Source organism: Micropterus dolomieu, linkage group LG22 (assembly GCF_021292245.1).
Source record: "Micropterus dolomieu isolate WLL.071019.BEF.003 ecotype Adirondacks linkage group LG22, ASM2129224v1, whole genome shotgun sequence".
Classification (NCBI taxonomy): Eukaryota; Metazoa; Chordata; class Actinopteri; order Centrarchiformes; family Centrarchidae; genus Micropterus; species Micropterus dolomieu.
In genome coordinates, this window is record NC_060171.1 from 10316221 (window position 1) to 10335263 (window position 19043).

General features: G+C 37.8%; 2 protein-coding genes across 5 annotated transcripts in view; both read right to left on the reverse strand.

The window, feature by feature from the left end:
• mon2 (MON2 homolog, regulator of endosome-to-Golgi trafficking) overlaps nucleotides 1–14260 on the reverse strand; it is a 40941-nt gene extending 26681 nt beyond the window's left edge. For 2 of the 4 annotated variants that reach the window (XM_046037009.1, XM_046037008.1), the window contains exons 1-6: nucleotides 13780–14260; nucleotides 5450–5513; nucleotides 4134–4261; nucleotides 1289–1420; nucleotides 749–878; nucleotides 111–208 (exon numbers count right to left, since the gene is read on the reverse strand). In XM_046037009.1, coding sequence (XP_045892965.1) covers nucleotides 111–208; nucleotides 749–878; nucleotides 1289–1420; nucleotides 4134–4261; nucleotides 5450–5513; nucleotides 13780–13908 — 681 coding nt within the window. In that variant the 5' untranslated portion in view covers nucleotides 13909–14260. The remainder of the gene's footprint in view (nucleotides 1–110; nucleotides 209–748; nucleotides 879–1288; nucleotides 1421–4133; nucleotides 4262–5449; nucleotides 5514–13779) is intronic. The other 2 variants (XM_046037012.1, XM_046037011.1) reach the window with 1 other exon arrangement.
• Nucleotides 14261–16837: 2577 nt separating this feature from the next.
• Nucleotides 16838–19043, reverse strand: part of slc6a13 (solute carrier family 6 member 13) — a 16562-nt gene continuing 14356 nt past the window's right edge. The window contains exon 14 of the mRNA XM_046037157.1: nucleotides 16838–17482. Within this exon, the coding sequence (XP_045893113.1) occupies nucleotides 17318–17482 (165 nt within the window). The 3' untranslated portion in view covers nucleotides 16838–17317. The remainder of the gene's footprint in view (nucleotides 17483–19043) is intronic.

A 19043-nucleotide genomic window follows, 5' to 3' on the forward strand; every position in this document is an offset into this window, starting at 1 on the left:
AAATCCTGAGCCATGTTTTAAAACCAACTTGTTCCAACAGTTTCAAATGAAGGCTGGGAAAACGACACAACACTGTGTAGAAGGCTGCTGCTGCCCCCTAGTGGACATACCTGGAAGAGCATATATGCATCTTTTGCGCTGGGCCTCAGGGTGCTAACAGACCGTCTGTTAGTGTTTCCCTGGACAGGAGGAGGCTGCTCCACAATGCCTGGGGGAAATACCATTGATATTTTAGCTTTTTATGCAACAGTAAAATCAACCAGGTAAGTGTTAGTTCAGTGTAGGGATGTTACTGATTAATCAATATTAATAACCAACGACTAATTAATAGGCTGACTGATCGATTACTGGTACTGACTGCCTTCCTGGCCTCATTGTAAAACACACTGCCACATGAATTAAGTAGATGATAGGATGGCTGAAACTATCTAGAAAAAAACAAATCACAGTTATTTAAAGATAAGATTCTGTTGGCAATCTAACAGGAAACTATCTCTTATCTACTCTGTTGCTGAAGACAGCTTGTCAGCTTTTAGCTCATCTTCCCATGAACCTATATATAACCTTTATACTACTCTGTACTCTCTATGTAGACACCTGTCTGTCAGAGCACAATGTCTCATGAACTGATGCATAAATTTTCAGTAAATCGTCTGAGATCAAATGAAATTTTTTTGTTAAAATGTTCTACCCCATAGTCATAATATGGATTCCCTATTTTCCTCAAATAGCACCAACATCTTCTGACCTTTGAAACGCTCATCCTCAGCCACCATCCTCTCAAAGACCACAGTGACGACCTGTCTGACAGTGGCGGCAGCTGTGTTGTTGGTGATGTTGTCCTTTGTGAAGTGAAGACGGAAACACAGCACAATGGCCTGGGCAGGGACAAAACATACAATTATTATGCAGCATATGTATCTACTGAACCTAAATGAGTTACTACTGCATCTGTGGTCCATCTTCAGGAGGGACAAAATAAAAATCACTTTCTGTGTTATCAGCCAATGCAGGTTCTAAGGATTGATCTGGTAACTTCACGCAATAAGAGTCATAACATTCAATATATTGGTGTCATGTAACATTGAACAAAAATAGTGTGAACAGAATGAGTCTGATAGTCCATATACTTTTGCACTGTGTTATGATGCTACACAAACTGAAGCAAGGATACCACACATCTATTTATGGATAAAATAAAACATTATAGCCCCAGTTTAATAATAGATCATGGACGATGACTCACAGAGACACAGAGTTTGTGTGATATAGTGTGTTGTTCTTGTACCTTGGAAAGTACTTCATCGTGTACGACTGTGTTGGTGGTTAGCAGGACCAGGACCGTCTGTAAAAGTTTCAGCTCCTCCAAACCGTTTTCCATCAGCTGCCACAACATGTTAATGATGTTCCCTGCAGCTGCCTGTTAGGTACAAACAAACACTAGTTTACATGAATCTTTATCAAACCTTAGCATATTACTGATCATCCATCAGTATGTACACATACAAATGCAGTTATAGTTCAACTCAGAAGGTAGTATTAGAGTTGCTAGACTGTAACGGAAAAAAGTCAAGTGAGAGCTCGGCCTGAGGTCACACCACACTGAATCAACGACATGCACAAAAACACACACTTGCGGGACCAGCTGGTGGGGTCACAACATCATGGAGTTCAATAATATCAAATCTAGCTGCCAGTTAATATTATGTCACTTGATGCTCACAGTAAGTGACACTGCGTGTCCTTTCTGGGGTCAAACTGCCCAAAATACAACTACCCATCACGCAACCCCTCTGAGCTGCTCTTTTGTGTACTACTGGCTGGAGTCACAAGGCCAGCTCAACATCAGTGAATGTAGCAGATTTCCTCTGCTACTCTGACATTTTGGTAGTTTCTCTTGGCCTTTAACATAGCATTTAGTCTTTGTTTCTGTTTTTTGTTTGCTACCCTCTGCCAAAGTTCTTTATCCTCGTCTCTGAGTGGCTATTGTCACACTGTTGCTCCCAACTAAAATCTAGAACATCCAGGTAATCTAAGACACACACTTTCTATCACCACATTCTCCCTACATGACAACATATCTAACGTGGTTGTCTCCAATTACAACAAGAATCAATACTGAGATAGTAGAGTTTTGTCTTGTAAGGCCCTCAGGTAGCTTGTAAACCCTATAGTTCAGAGTTACTGAGGTGGAGTGCTGCTGGCAGAGAAAAAGAAAGTCATAAGTTCAATGAATGTGTTGCATAATAATATAAGTGTGTGTCTTAGATGTTGTAGAAGTTTTAGATGTTTGTTGGGAGCAACAGTATAACAACTGCTCTCAAGACAAGGATAAAGAACTCTGGCAGATGTAATAAAAAAAACAGAACACAGACTAAATGCTATGTTAAAGGCCAAGAGAAACTTTAGATTTGCAGAGAAAATCTGCCACACACTTGCTCAGCTGCCCTTGAACAAGGCACTTAAACTCCACCCACTCAAGCAGGCCTCAATAAAACTATGAAAAAATCATATCAATTATCTTTGAGGTGTGAAGACATGCAACAGAATCAACTGACAGTTGACATAAAATAAATAATCTCAATAATCATGGTTATTTATAAAGCAACAGCTGGGTCCAGCTTCTCAAATGTGAGGATTGTCTGCTTTTTTCCTTTTTCAAATAATTGGAAATAGAATATCATAAGGTTTTGGAATGTTGTTCAGACAAAGCATTCAATGTGAAGATGTCACATGGGGCTTTGGGAAATTGGAATGGTGCTTTTTTAAAACAATTTTCTAAAAATTTATAGTTCGATCGATTCATGAGAGAAACAACTAACAGATGTCAGTAATGATAATTATCTGCAGCCTGACTGTGCATTATATGGACTGAAAAGAGAAAGAGCTTGGTTATTAAACATCCTCTTCACCCATCACATAAGCTTATATTAAAAATACATTTTTGTTAAAAGAAATTATTACAGTTACCAGTATATACTGAGATGGATACCTTCTTCAGCTTAGTCATTCAGGGCTTTTTAGCTACCACTGCACACACAGGTCATGTCAAACTACTGGAGCAGCCTCGTAATATTTTTTCTGGGCCAATGTTGTGTTCGAATACCGAGATTGTGCAAAGACAAAACGATTCTGATATTTACATTATCTGATTGGGTATTGATGAGCTGCATCGAGTCCTGTATTGATCTGAATGAATTACCCTTAGGGTACTGTAAAGGATGTGCTTAAGGTTGTAGGTGAACTTACATTTGCAAGCGTGTGTACACTGAATGTGCAAAATCTTAAGGAACACTGAGGTTTATCAATATGCATTTATCCATGGCTTGGGGAATTGGCAAGTGAGAATCAACATTAGTCTTGTATTAATTGTGACAATCTGTAATCCATTACCTAAACAAAACAAATTTTTGAAACAGACAAAAATAAAATGACTAGGAAAAACATTCTCAGATGTCTTTTCTATACAGGAATGTTCTCCATGCTCATGCTCTTTAGATACATGTTTTTTAATGAGTACATGGGAAAACATTCTCCACAAGGACTTATGCATTGATTTGGCACTTATGGATATGATAATCACTTTGTGTCATTCTATGAAGTAGGGTGACACAAGGTGATAAATCCAGATGAGAGCAGTGGCCTCTTATTGATTTCACTTGTTAAAATCACCTCACCAAAAGGGCAGATGGAGGAAATGAAGCCTTAGGGACTTTGTGGAAAATCTGGAACAACTTAATATCAGCTAGGTGTTTTTACTGTGTGATGCTGGGTTTCTGATTCAGAACTGACACAAAGAAGTCATGATCCTACATCCAAAACAAAACCTATGTTAGATAAGGTATTATATGGTGGTATTCTGGATCGAGCTATACATTTCCATTTTTTTATTTCTCTAATATTTTATTGCCCTAGTATTAAGAATGAAACAGGTTGCGAAAGGCCTAAACTGTGTTTTTTGCATTTTAATAATTAGTATAATACAATGTTTTGTTTTATCATATCACTCTTTGATTAGTCTTATAATATGCTAAACTCTATTTTTTTGGGTGCACATATCTCAACTTAGAACATAAGCAGTGTACTGTATGTATATGCAAATATCAATAATATATGCTGCTCATGGTCCTCACCTCAGATACGACCTCATGGGACATGAGTCTCTGGATGGCAGCCAGACACAGCTGGGTGATCTTTGGCTCCTTGGTGCCACAACCCATCAGAAAAGGCTGCACGACCTCTGAGCTGTTCTCCTTCAGAGCTGCAGGAAAAGGACGTGTGTGAGTGTGCGTGTGTGTTAAGTACAAGATGCTTTCATTAAATTTTATTTAAATATTTTACAATTCCCTCAAAATGAATATCTATTATAAAACCCTGTTGCATAAATCACAACCTTTGCTGTTTTAAGAATCTAAAGCATGTTAATATATTCAGCGAATTACACCTGCACAACAGGTTTCACCATTCAGTCTTTTTGTTACACCTCATTACGCTGCTGTGACAAACAAATCCATTCTGAAACCAAAGATAAATGAACTTGTCTGCCGTGAGTTGCTGTGTGCAGTTTACAGCAGTAGTTCTCAAAGTGGGGTCCCAAGTAACACAATTACAGAATGTATGACTCTTTTGGTCAGTTTCTGTAATATAACCCGGGACAAATTCTTATTAAACGGGGGGTGCGTGTTCTAATTTCCATGGTCAATTTAGGGGTCCCTGATGCAAAATGGTTGAGAACCACTGGTCAACAGAGGGGCAGTTACAGTCGACAGTGGAATTCTGAAAATGTCGACTATGTGTCAACTCTGCAAATGCTACTCAAAGCTAGACTTTGTTTATCAATACAACATAGATACAATTTCCTATTCAGGTGTTATGAGACTAGCCACAACTGAAAGTGCTTTGTAGTGAATTCAGACCATGCAGATGTCTAATCAGCTAGACTGAATCAATCTTGGCAATGTACAAATGACGCTGAGGCATGAGCACTAATATATATGAATAGGTCTCCTTTATCTTGCACTGGGTGAGCAACCAAAATGACAGTAATTTGTTTTTACATTGTTTGCTTGGATTGTTTTTTCATATATATATATATATATATATATATATATATATATATATATATATATATATATATATATATATATATATATATATATATATATATATATATATATGGGACAGTGCACATTTATCAACATTTACAATGTGAAAGAAATTAGTGTCAATATACCAACAAAAGTGTTTAAAACTGCAAGTTTGCACCTGTAATTTAAAGGCAACTCAAAAGAAGGAAGGGAATACTATCAAGAATATTCTCATGAACATGATCAATTCAGTTTAAATAGTTACAAATTTTGTATTCAATTGCACACTTCGACAAAGTGGCAACGACATGATAGATTTATCGGTTGTGGTTAACTACCACTGTTTTCACTTTCTAACTCACCTGCCAGTATGTCTGTATTCCTGGCTGCAATTGTCTTAATCTTCAAAATGCCAGACTCTGCAGCCTAGGGGGTAGAAAGACAGAGCAGACATTTAGGTTAACACTCGATGTAACATGTATCAAAAGGTGCTGATGGTCCAGCACCACCACCACTGTGCTACCAGTGGTAGACATATCTTCTTGTAATGATGGCCACAGAGGGAAAACAGGAAGGCTGCTTAAATCTGTGAAGGAAGGGATTCAACTTGAGAAGAATGTGTGATTAATAAGTGATTTCCCCAGTGAGGTGTCTGACAAGGGTGGATTGGTAAGCTACGGAAAGGGGGATGGAGGAATTTCAAGTAAGAGAAAGGGCAGGGGTGGGGGTGGGGTATCACGGAGAAAGACTAAATGTGAGTTAGTCTGTGTCTGCGTTAGAGAAACCGAGATATTGAGCATTTACCTATCAAAACAGAGGCCGTTCTTATCTTTCTACAACAGCCGCAAGCAGCAACAAACATGTCAAGATCTTCTTTCCTTCTCTCCAACCTGTGCTCCTCCTCTCCCTAGCACTCTTCCACATCAGTAATCCCTCTCACCCTTTCTACTTATAACATCACAGAGTACGGTCTAGACCTGCTCTTTTATGAAAAGCGCTGTGAGATAACTGTTGTTGTGATTTGGCGCTATATAAATAAAATTGAATTGAACTTATCCTCAATTTTTCTTCCTTCATCAAATAGTCTTCTCCTTTTCTGACTTTTTTGGTCGTCATTAAAATAAATAACCTGCAAAAAAAATATACAATGTGCAAACTTCTACCTCGAGACAACAACTGCAGCAAGTCCACAGTGACATACTACAACTACATTATTTATCTCCTTTATCAATCATCTCAATGAGGATTTTTCTTATGGCAACCCGATACAGAGGTAACCACCATCTGCAAAGCGCACACAGGGCAAGAAAGAAGCACAATGTGAACAAAGGAAGTCTGCTAGATTTAGCTATTCTTTTTCCATTTAATGCATTTAATGCTTTTTATGTCGATATGACTTCTTTGCACAAATGGAAAATGTAGCATTTAATTAATGTATTATTTTATTCTTGCATGTTGCAGCTAATTATCACTTGATCACATGTCACACATCAGTAGCAAGCTTCTCAACTGAGCAAAGAGCCAGTGGTCCTACATTACCTTGGTGCATTTTTCATATAGTGACTTCATGATCTGACTACATCCCTAGAATGCATGTGCTGTGACTGGATTCTCAACTCCTTTCTTAAAAGCATCATCATCATATAATCTCTGCAGCCACATAAACTTCAAACTCTGAAGCTGTAAGTGTTGCCGTGTTTTGTGTTGTTTTACTGTTTATTTTAAAGGTTAGCTAACTTGCCGTTAGCATATTGCCTCATTTGAATCTCACTAAGGAGCGTAGTGTCCCGGATGCCTGCAGCTGTTTTTCATGTTGCTTTCTGTGGAAATTTAGTTATAACGTTACTACAGCGCAGTGGTTAGTTGTGGACAGCCATTTTGCTCCACACCGGCGCGCGTGTGTTTGCGTGCGCGCGTTGCTGCGGTATATAAATTGACTTGATAGACATGCCCTGAAGGTAATGATATTGCTACGTATGAAAAAGACACGGTCAAACTACAGTTTCCTTGGCAATGTTGTTGACTAGTACGCAGTAGCTAGCTTGCTCAGACCATAAAGCTGCTGTGAGCGGCTCGCTGTGTAGTGAGGTGACAGATACTCTTACCCTGCTATATGGCACCAAATTACTTCATTGATGAAAAATGCGATAATACCGCATACCGCGCTGTTGAGCCCCAACATATTGCAGTGGTGGAAATTACTTCACGATCAAAACATTTCATATAATTCGATATCAATAATTATCATGATATATGTCAAATCCTTATTTCTTTCAAGTTTAAAGGCTGATTTTTGCTCCTGAGTGAAAACTGAAGAAACCAGATGGTTAATTATGTGGTTAAACTTTTCTTTAGGTCAGAATGTGACACTTGGGATGGAAAACAGTGGATCACTTAACAAATCTAAAGGTAGAACATTCAAAACTATTCTGAAAAAGTCTTTTTCAACAAATATGATTAGTAAAGTCCCTTTTCCTCAAAAAATAAATATTTTAACAGAAATATTAAATGCTAATTTGTTCGTGATATATTGAACATTTATAATATTGTTATTGAGGAAAATTATATTGAGATAATTGTCATTATTGTTTTATTGCCCAGCCCTACCTCTAAGCGACAATTTCTAGTCTAACACGGTGAAAAACGCTAACAAAACATGTGGCGGCTGGGGCTCAGGGTCGTCCACTAACCGGATGGTCAGAGGTTCGATCCCCGGCTCCCCCAGTCTGCATGTCAAAGTTTCCTTCGGCAAGACACGGCCGGGGTGTGAATGTGCATAAATGTTATTTCCGCTCTGTTGTACAGTTGGGCATCTCGGTGTATGAATGTGTGAGAATGAATGAATGTAAAAGTGATTTGAGTGGTCGCAAAGACTAGAAATATATAAGTACAGACCATTTACCATTAACATTACCATTCTACCAACACATTCTCTGTGTGTACGATATCAAGCACAATGTAATGATAAACGTCTTATGACTTTGGATTAGATACCTGTGATGGGGAGAAATAATGAATAATAAAGAGATATTTTAAATAACACACCACCAATAATATACCACCTTTGTTGTTTCAACACTGAAAATCCACAACTCATAACCTGCTGAACAGCCGGTTCCCAACCAGGGTTGGATTGTTAATACAACCACTGTGAACTGGCTTATTACTATATACAGCTCCTTAAAAAGTTAATCTTCAAAAAAATGCTAGTCTCCCTCTTCTCTTTTGTTCCTCAGACAGAGCCGGAGGTCTTTACAGGGCAATAAGGAGAGCCTTTTTTAGTCCCAAATAATTACAACCATGATGTGGCTACTTTTGATATTCCCAGAGGCTGTGACCATATCATACAGTAGAAGACAAGTGCCAGAGCAGTGGTAAGGTTTTTAAGGAAAGTGAAACAATATTATTAGCTTTATAATAAAAGCCTAGGTTCTAAGTTATAGCTTTGATCCCTGCTATGTTAACCTGCTTCTGTCACTTTAAATTATATACTGTATGTTTGTGTTTTGAACTGTTGGCCAGATAAAACAAGTTAGTTAAAGACATCGCTCTGGGAACTTGTGATGGGCATTTTGAGTATATTCCTAAATGATAACAATGATAATGAAAATAATTGTTAGTTGCATCGCAATATGAGTTGTGCTTCAGAAGCTGCTTGTTTTCAGATGTCTTCACACCTGTGAACCTGTGATGCTCTGTCACGACATAACCTAACTGCACACACTGTGCTACAGCTGTCAGTCTAGTCAACTGAAATGAGTCACCCTGAAATTCTGCAGTCTGTGGCCCAAATATGAGCATGTTTTCTTCCATTGACAACTTATAAATAGTAGTCAAGTGAAGGAGTACATTCAAGGGGTGTGGAAAGTATTTATCGAGATATCTGGTCCCCAGGATGTGGTTAAATGATAATAGTGGCTTTTTGGGAGCTGATTTAACAGGAAGCTGGTCTCTGTGATTTGCTGAGGCTGATCATGATGAGACGCAAAAATTCATCCTGAAAAATTACCTTGAATAATCTCATCTGACCACTGCACAACATCTCAAAACGATGTTTTCTTCCGCTACTTTAAAATCTGTGCGTCAAACAGAATGAATGCCTGAAATTAGAAGCTTATTGCTGTGAGTTTCCATTGTTCAGTCTCGGGTGGAACCATGTGCTCCACCTTGAAGCCAGTGACAATAAATCCTTGCATGTGAAAAAAAAGATAACATTATGGTTTTGTGCACAAAACTTTATCAATCTCTACAATGAACTTTTTTTAAATACTGGTCTACTTCTAAAATCTCTCTTTCTGCATGTCAACACATTGTTCCACCTACATCCTCAAAGAAAATGCTGTTAAGCTCTCTGTTGTAAAATGTATACCTAATTTCTCTCGTATTTTTCTTACCATGTGGAGGGAATTACCTCTGGCCCGATGATGTCGTCGTTAACATTAAGCAGAAATAGCCCTGTCCAGTTAACGGGTGATCTTATAGAGGATTTCTTTCATCAAACTTTCTGACAACCTAAAACCAGTTTGTGGAGTTTTTGGTCGGGTGTCTACATTACTACAGTCATTAATCAGGCCAATATATGGCATTTTAGGATAATAGGCATTGGTCAATACCTGCACTCACGTTGCTGATATATCATCCTAAAAGACAGCAGCTCTAATCTAAAACTATTACTGGTTAGCGTTAAATATATATTGTTATATTGTAGAGAATAATGAAGTTGAATGACGTCACTTCTGGAAAACTGTACCCCACTCTCCCTTAAACACCAGTCACAATCTGAAATCTACAGTATAACCCACTGTTTTGTTCAATTTCATTAATCAATAAAACTTCCATCTAAAACAACACGTTAATGGCAAAGATAACCATGTGTATTAGAATCAGAAAGAGCTTTATTGCCAAGTAGTATTTTACACGTACGAGGAATTTGCTTGATTGCACTCTGCATAGAAAAATGGAATTATACATGACTTTCTTTGTTTTGATATCAGCAATATATATCAGCCATCGACCACCCTGCTCTATAATATCGGCATGGGCCATTGGAAAACCCATATTTTCCATGCTGAGTTGATTTTAAAATAAACAAAGTAAAACAGGACATTAAATGCCGGTCTCTACTATGAAAACAAAGTCAGGACCAGGCTGTATCAAGTGCTCAGTACTTTCAGTTCTTCTTCAGCATTTTTTGTGTAGAGATCCTCAAAGCAAGTGACCCACGTCTGAGTGCCAGCTCATTTAAAAAAAAAAAATAAAAGCAATATTAGTGAAGCTCATCACAGACTGACTTCCTTAGAAACATGCTGCGAGAGCCTCTGAACTCAGCAGTTTTTTGGAACTGACTTAGCATACTATGAAAAATGCTTATTCAGTCAGAGCCTCAGTGCAATTGTGTCAGTTCACCAAATCCTCGCTCAATGTTGCTTGTTATTTTGTCTCTATACAGCCTGACATGACCTGTCGAGTAAATGAGTTGTGCTAAGTGAGCCATATAAAGGCTGCCCGTATTGCTTTCATTAAATCTGCAGGTTTCCCGAAGACAGGCAGTCACATTTCACCATGAGCTACATACAGCCGACATCACCTGACTCATCCAGAGAAAAAGTGGATTGGGGGGCTGCCTGATGGGTTGTTTTTTTTTTCTTCATGTAGACAAAAGCAATCAGAGCACAACAAACAGAAAAGCCCTGGTGGTTTCACTGACTGTGCTGCTACTCATAGAAAGAGAGGTTCTGAGTGTGAAGATGATGGAGAAAAATCAATGGGACTTTTCTTGGCTTCTCTTTACCCAGAGAAACCACTGGCGGTGGTGCAATGTCACTGTGGGAGATGGATTGGGAAATGGGGGAGGAACTGGAATGTAGACTGGCCGGGAAATCAGAACAGAGCTTCCTCAATCTTCTTTTGCAATACAGACACAATGCTTTGGTATTAGGTTTTGATCATTTATAAACAACCATGACAGAAAAATGTCTCAGTAGCTAATTCATTTAAAAGTAGTAAGTGCTGAAAATGTGGGTAAGACAAACAAAAAGGTATCTTTCATAGGAAATTCAGGAGCTCTCTTAAATAAACAATCACATTGAATGGATAGAATTTATATATTTATATATCTATGTACACAATATTCTCTTCTGTTGCAATACATCTGCATAACACAAACCCAGATTAATGCACATGTAAATATCTGTGACATTCTTTCTCTGCAAATAGTTGTATTATTTTTCTCTATTGTTTTTAATATTCTTATATAACTTGCATTGTCTATTCCATATTTATATATTTCTACATTTATTTATGTCATCTGTATGTTTGTCTACTTGTAGTACCTTATCACCAAAGCAAATTCCTCGTATGTGTAAAACACTACTTGGCAATAAAGCTCCACTGATTCTGAGTGATTTGTGTGCTCTAACAGGCACACAAATAATTTGAATTCACAACAACAGCCACCAGTACTCAGCTTGTTTGAAGCGCAATAACATTCTAGCAAATATAACCGTGACAGCTCAAATTGGAAAAGGTTGTTTCAATCGCGACACTATCAACCAGAGTGTAAGTCAAAGTGGATCACTGCACTGCTGTGATCCCCAAGGGAAAGATGTTAGTAAAGACCATGGAACATAGGCGAAGATAAATCAATATTGAAGGAGATGCCAACAACCGGAGACATGAGACCGGATGTATGCTTTTCATGGTCCTGTGTGACTGCCACACAGCTTATTTTGAAGAATCAAATCAGGGGACTGAATCAGTCTGCAGTGCGAGAAACATGAAGGAACTAGAAGTAATTGCTTAACTCTCTTTCTCACTGTAATGCGGTCTTTAACCACGAAGAGTTATGAGGAAAAACAAACTAAGCCAGCGTAGCCTGATGTGTACTTCCATGCTGAGCTGGCTGATGAATATTTCCATTGCCTCACAACCCTCACGTACAGTACAGCATTTCATCTAATGACCTGTGCGACCACAGTTGCGTATGCAAGCAAACCATGAGCTTGCTATACCTGTGAATTACTGAGAATTAAGGTAAAGAGGCTTTGACTGGTGTCAGTCGAATGACATAATTTAGCAAACACTAGCTCTTCTCAGTAGTCAAGTAAATGATAGAATACAGTCTATGTCCCCATAATCCATGACAGAACATGAAAAGATTGTTTTTATCCAATATAATATGTCACCAGCATCAAATTATGTTTTTTTAATAGCTATTAAATGTAATTCAATTCAGAAGTAAATTGACTCTGGCCCAGCTCTGTGGATAATGTAATAAAGAGGGTTGTGTCATTTGGGGTAAAGTGGAATCATAAAAGCTGGGTTGACTGTTGTCTTCTATGTGTGAATCTAACAACACACACACACACTGTAAAAGGTCATGACATCACACCTCCTTGTACTAGTCTGTTCTCATACTAAGCCACGATGTCACCAACACTGCCATACAACGAAGCCAGTCAGCAGCCGCATACAGCGAGTCATTCCAACGGAATATAAAAAAACAAAACACATGTGTATGAGCTTGTTGTGAAACCAAGTTGCAATGTGAGATCCTACACAGACATGTGTAGAGCAAGGACTCTGTGACAAATGTCAAAAACAAAACATTTCCCTGAAAATAGCTCACCTTAGCATCATTTGCTCTAGTGGTATATCCATCTAGCCATGCTGATGGTTTGGTTTGGGTTGACAAGAAATTAGTTTGAGGTGCTCAAAGCATTAATAAAATGAGAACATGTTTAGAGAAAATGTCACGTTTTGTTTAAGATAATTCACGGAATTTATGGTGCACAAGTGAGGAAATATATTTGTAAGTGTATCGTATTGTATTGGATGGATTGACACTGTATCAGGTCATATATGGGGAATGTATTTTCTGATTGCATGACTGAATAATAATGCGCCTCAACTGTACAGCACCACCATCTAACAATAAGTGAATGCAAAGTGGGGAATAAAACTATTAGGTAGATTAACTTCCAATCCATTGTCTTCTAAAAGCAGACATTCATTCAACTATATAATCAAAACCCATTATTTAACATAAAGCATCATGGGTTGGATCAACCAAATTAGTTTCTATCTTATCTCTAGTGCCACTCAATGAAATCATTATAATTTGCCCTAGTTTTACTGTCTATGTTGCTACTACTCAGGGTGAGCTAGAAAATGTTTTTTTGACATTTGGGTGAACTCACCCTTAAAAGGTACCGTACTTCTATGCAGTTCAGAACAGTGGGACACTGCTAACTTGTGTGTCTAGAGAATATGCATCCTAAATAACTTGACAACAAAATGTGTAGCTAACTAGTCTAGGTGTACTGTACGTTACTGTGTACATTAAAACGTGGGTCAGCTGAGTTTATCACCCCCACCCACCCGCATATGAATGCTTCACTTTAGCAACATTAACCCAACCGTGTGACACAGGTCATTTTAAACACATGTATATCCATTTATTAGAACGCCTGGTCGGCAGGAAGGCCCAGTATCTGATATAACTTAATTTTACCCGTACAGTATAAAGACAACTCATTGTCCACATCCCACAACAGAACAGAGGCCCGGAGGTTGGTGTGGTACCGGGCTCAAAAAAACATATGTAAAAATCTACATTACTACAAATATAAAATCAGATTCACAAACGAGACAACCGAGGTAACGGCTCAGTACAGCTAACTAGCCGGCTAACCTCTTTTACTGGGGGGAATTTCTTCTTGCACTCCATGGACAGAGACCGCAGGTCCGTCTGCATGTTCTCCAGCAATTTCTTCACCGCTTCGGGACTGCTGGTCGACATCTTTGACGGCGTCTTTGACATATATCTCAAGAAACTTCAAACGATAAGGAATGCGGGAGTAAAGTCGCCCCCCACCCATCCACAGCGGGAATATAATCCGTTGCTACTTTACTCGGCTCCCTCAGAAAATAAAATAAAAACGTCGCGGTCCATAGACACAGTATCCCACTTCTCTGCTTTGAGCGCCCGTGCGCAGGAGAGCAGCGATGACACCGGCATATGTTCCTCTTCTTCAAAGCCCGTTGACATTAGCTTCGTCAAGTAGCATCGTTTCCCGTAATGTCTGTTTGTCAAAGCTGCTCACTAATCGAAGATATTCGCCAAATTGAGCATTCTGCCATCAGCGGCCGTCAGCTCCACTTTCCTTCCCACAATGCTTCAGTGGACAGTGACACGTCACTCGGACTTCCGTAAACAGTGACGATTCAGAATAATGACTACAGCGACCCCCGCTGGACAAACTTAATACAGACCGACAAAACGACAAGCCACATCTGGGCTTTTTTTTTTTTTACAGTTTATCGTCTGGGCACATCAGCACAGTTACATGTCGACGTGCACCACCTAAAGGCTAGGAAATCAGATGCAGATAGATGCTTTATGTAATTATTTGATTGTATACCGTAGATTATACAGTGGTGTAATGTAATTTCCTCAAGTACCTAGTTTACTGTACACTGTATGTAAATTCAATGTCTATGTCCTGCTTCTTTAAACTTCTACTCTTGAACATTTTAGAGGGAAATATTGTGTATTTCCACTACAGAGGAAAATATTGTGTATTTCAACTACATTCATCTGATGGCTGTAATTATTAGTTTTTTGTGCGTATTCAGATTTAGCATCCAAAACATAAAACATGATGAATTGTCGGGTTAAACTGCAGTTGATAAAAGTAAAATAATTCCAACTCATCCAGCTACAACGTTAAAATGCTGCTTCCCTGTTTATGCAACTGTAAAATATTAAATTCATACAGTTTGATAATAGTACTTCTGTATTTTTAAATACATTTTTGAATGTAATGGAGTATTTTTACACTGTGTGTTGCCACTTTTACTACTAGGTGAATGATCTGAATACTTCCAAAACCATTGACATCATATAACTAATAATTAAAATTCAGACATTATTTTGACTTACTAGGATCTAGAGAATATCAATTAGTGTAGCCTTTAAGAGACGTAGGCTATGAAAATACCGGTAGCCTGCCCTACAAAGGATGAAAGCTGAAGGTACGATATTTATTTCATCTTGGATTCATTTTATGAAAAATTGTTTGGATTCTTTTGATCGGTGGAGAAAATCAAGGAATGGACACATATTAGGAAGTCACCACATATTTTTACTTATTCTTTGTTTGTTTATGGTGACTGGTATGATGAACTCAACCAATTTCAAGGATTATATTTATAGAATTCACTCATTTATGTTGCCTTAAGCCTTATAATAGGTGGCATTTTGAGAGTTACGTATTAAGACAGATGAATATAGGGTATGTCGTAGCTTTTACACATTTTGATAAAAATTCTAATGATAATACACATAAAAAAGCAATAAAATAAATTATATAGTCTGCTACTGAATGTTATTGGATGGATGGATTGTAGCAGCTACTTGTTTACACACTGAGTCTAGACATATTCTACAGTGTATTGTTTATATTACAATGTGTTACATACAAACATATTTTTACCAGGATCACTGGGACAACATGTTAACATTTTATTATGGAACATTGCATGAACTTGTCAATGCTTAACACCTGTCGTATATTCAAATACTTATTTATTATTATTATTTCAAGGGAATTGAGGCTCTATGATACAGTTGACTATAGTGTTAATCAATTACACAACTATCCAAAAGATTAAACACATTGTATTTTACTTAGTTGTACATGTTACAACTTTGTACTGTTTTGCTATAAATGTAAAAGTACGTAAAACAATACATTTTTGAAGACAGCACATCATCTTACACAAACCACAGTATTCCTAAATTCCTAAATACTAATAAGTAATATCAAGTAATACTAGATTACCTAATGCAAATGAGGTATAACATACAGATAATTGAATATTATTCAAGAATGGGATGTTACTTTAAATGAGAACTGTACTGCTGAAGTTTAGAAATTTTTTTTATCATCAATTTATACACATGAATTAATTTCAGACAATTCACACATTGAATAATAAATTGTAGGTCCCACAAAATATAAACATATATTTCAACAGAAATGTATGTTTCAAATTAAAGTATTTTTTATTTAACATAAAAAATTATTTTAGCGTAGTAAAAAGTTATATAAGTGTCCCCTATCAGTAATCAATGATCATATTTATTCCAACATCTGAGGAAACACTTGCTGAAGTTCATTATCATACAGCACAAAAAAAGATGACATGAGAGATGTTCATTTTGGAATGAAACGCTTTAACCAGCCTCCCCTGTTCATATCATCTAAGTGGCACAACATGTCTCCTTCTGGCACGTACTTATAATGTATAATATAATATAGAGATAAGGCAACTAAATTAAAATCATGTGAATAATGAGAAAATTGAAACAAGCATGTAACATATTCATGTAACTCTGCAATGTTCATCAAAGCAAAATAATTTTTTGAATAAATCAACATAACGTTAATTGTTAACGTTAAATAATTAAGTTGATTTGTGGTCAGTTCAGCTAAATGTAAATTTATAATCTAATTCTTCTTCTCTAATTTTCAAGTATTGGTTATTAGTATGATTTAGTATGAATTTTTTAATTAGAACATTTTACATCCTGAGGTGATAGCTCACTACCGTATAGTATATAAAAATAGAGCTGTCAGCATGATTGGATTGATAGATGGAATACTCTATACTCTCGTACTTTGTATGCATTACAGACATGCTTTACACACAGCTTTTATTCAAGTGAACATTTATGATCTGTGAACTCATGTGACATCTCTCACGCTCCATTCGCAGCAGCCAGCTGTAAGAATCAATACAGTAACTGGAATGTCATGTCAGGCTACCTGAACATTAGAGATGTCCATAACAGAAAAAAAATGCTTCCTTAGAAAGCAGACACGATCAAATGTAAATTCCTAGCCACTGTGTAACAACAATGGCCACATTTTTTGCAATGTACACGTGACTCTGCCACTGGCAAATCAGAAGGTAACACTATCCAAAAAAGGATGTAACTTTTTAAGTAAGATGCCATTATATTGCGTGTTGAAGGCAGTGTACAAAGTAGAAAGCTCCAGCAGCAGATCAGCAGTTACAGGTCAGGGGACTCTTAAAGTCTGCACTGTGCCTGTTTTGCCACCTTGTCTGGTGAGGTATTGCAGAGAGAGATGGGAGGCGGCCAGATAGAGCGTCAAAGCTGAGGAGTGACCTTTGACCCCTACAAGCTTCCCACCCTCAAGTCTCTAGCAATGAGACTCCTTTTCATCAACAGGGAAGTAGCCGTCTCTAGTGGGAGGTGATTTCTGATGGAGGCTGTCGCCGTCTGCTGCAAAGATGGCTAGCAGCCTCTCCTGTTCCTGCTTTGTCTTCGGTAACTCAGTGGACGGAGTGGTCAAGAGAGCAAAGCGCTGTGGATGTAAAATTGATAAAATGGTGGAAAATTAGTTATATATCAGTGAAATAAAATTGATGACATTTTCAAACAAAATATTTAATATATTAGAATCAATGTAAGTCATCTAATGATGCAATCTGTAACATTATCTAAGAGATTATTCAATAGAATCAGTAATGCAATATATGGCAGTATAAAACAGAAAGCAAATGAGGAAAGAAATGGGTATAATGCAACAAAGGTTCGCCACTGAATTTTTAACCAGGGACATTGTTATTTGGTAAACGCCTTAACCACTAGACCACAAGAACTTTGTGGAACTAACCCTTTTAAGAATTTAAGATAACTATGATATTTAGGCTTTGTTAAAAATACAATACATAACTCTGTCAACTTGTTAGTTCTTACTTAATTGTTTGATTTATTTTTTTTATTACCACTTGGGGCAGTGCAACTGTAAACACAATATTGACATTATTTGAGTTGATCTGATTTGATTTCACTTGACTATAAAAAAAAAAATTCTGAAATTTGCCTTGCATCACAAGACCTACACTGTTTCACATACATCAAAAACAAAACATTTAACCTATGCATTTAACCTGAACAAATAATACGAACATACAAGTGCATCTCAGAAAATGAGAATATTGTGAAAAGGTTTTCCCATAATTATTTCCCATAATTTGAAACTTTCATATATTCTAGATTCATTACCCATAAAGGGAAATATTTCGTGCCTTTTTTGTTTTAATCTTGATTATTACATCTTACAGCTCATAGAAATCAAGAATCCATATCTCAAAATATTAGAATAAAGGACAAAATGTGGACCTGAGAAAAGCCTTTAATCTCTCAGTCTGGTTCAGTACACACAGCCAATATCATGGGGAAGACTCACTGACACCCTCCACGAGGAGGGTAAGCCACAGAAGGTTAGTGCTGAAACACAGAGTGCTGTATCAAAGCATATTCATGGAAAGCTGACTTGAAGGTTAATGTGTGGTAGGAAAAAGTGCACAAGCAACAGGGATGACTGCAGCTTTGGAGGATTGTCATGCAAAGCTGATACAAGAACTTGTGGGAGCTTCACAATGCGTGGACTGAGGCTGGGGTCAGTGCATCAAGGCACAGACGTGTCCAGGAAATGAGCTACAAGAGTTGCATCGCCAAGCTACTCCTGAACCAGAGACCCAGGCTAAGGTGAAACACAACTGGATCATGGCTCAGAGGCACTGGTCCAAAGTCTCTTTTCAGGTGAAAGTAAATTTTGCTTATCATTTAGAAATCAAGGTCCCAGAGTCTGTAGGACGAGTGGACTAGCACAGAATCCAAGTTGCTTAAAGTCCAGTGTGAAGTTTCCACAGTCAGTGATGATTTGGGGTGCCATGTCATCTGCTGTTGTTGGTCCACTGTGTTTTATCAACTCCAGAGTCAATGCAGCCATCTACCAGGAGATTTTAGAGCATTTCATGCTTCCATCTGCTGACAGGCTTTATGGAGATGCTGTTTCCTTTTCCAGCAGGACTTGGAACCCCCCCCCCCCCCCCCCCCCCCCCCCCCCCCCCCCCCCA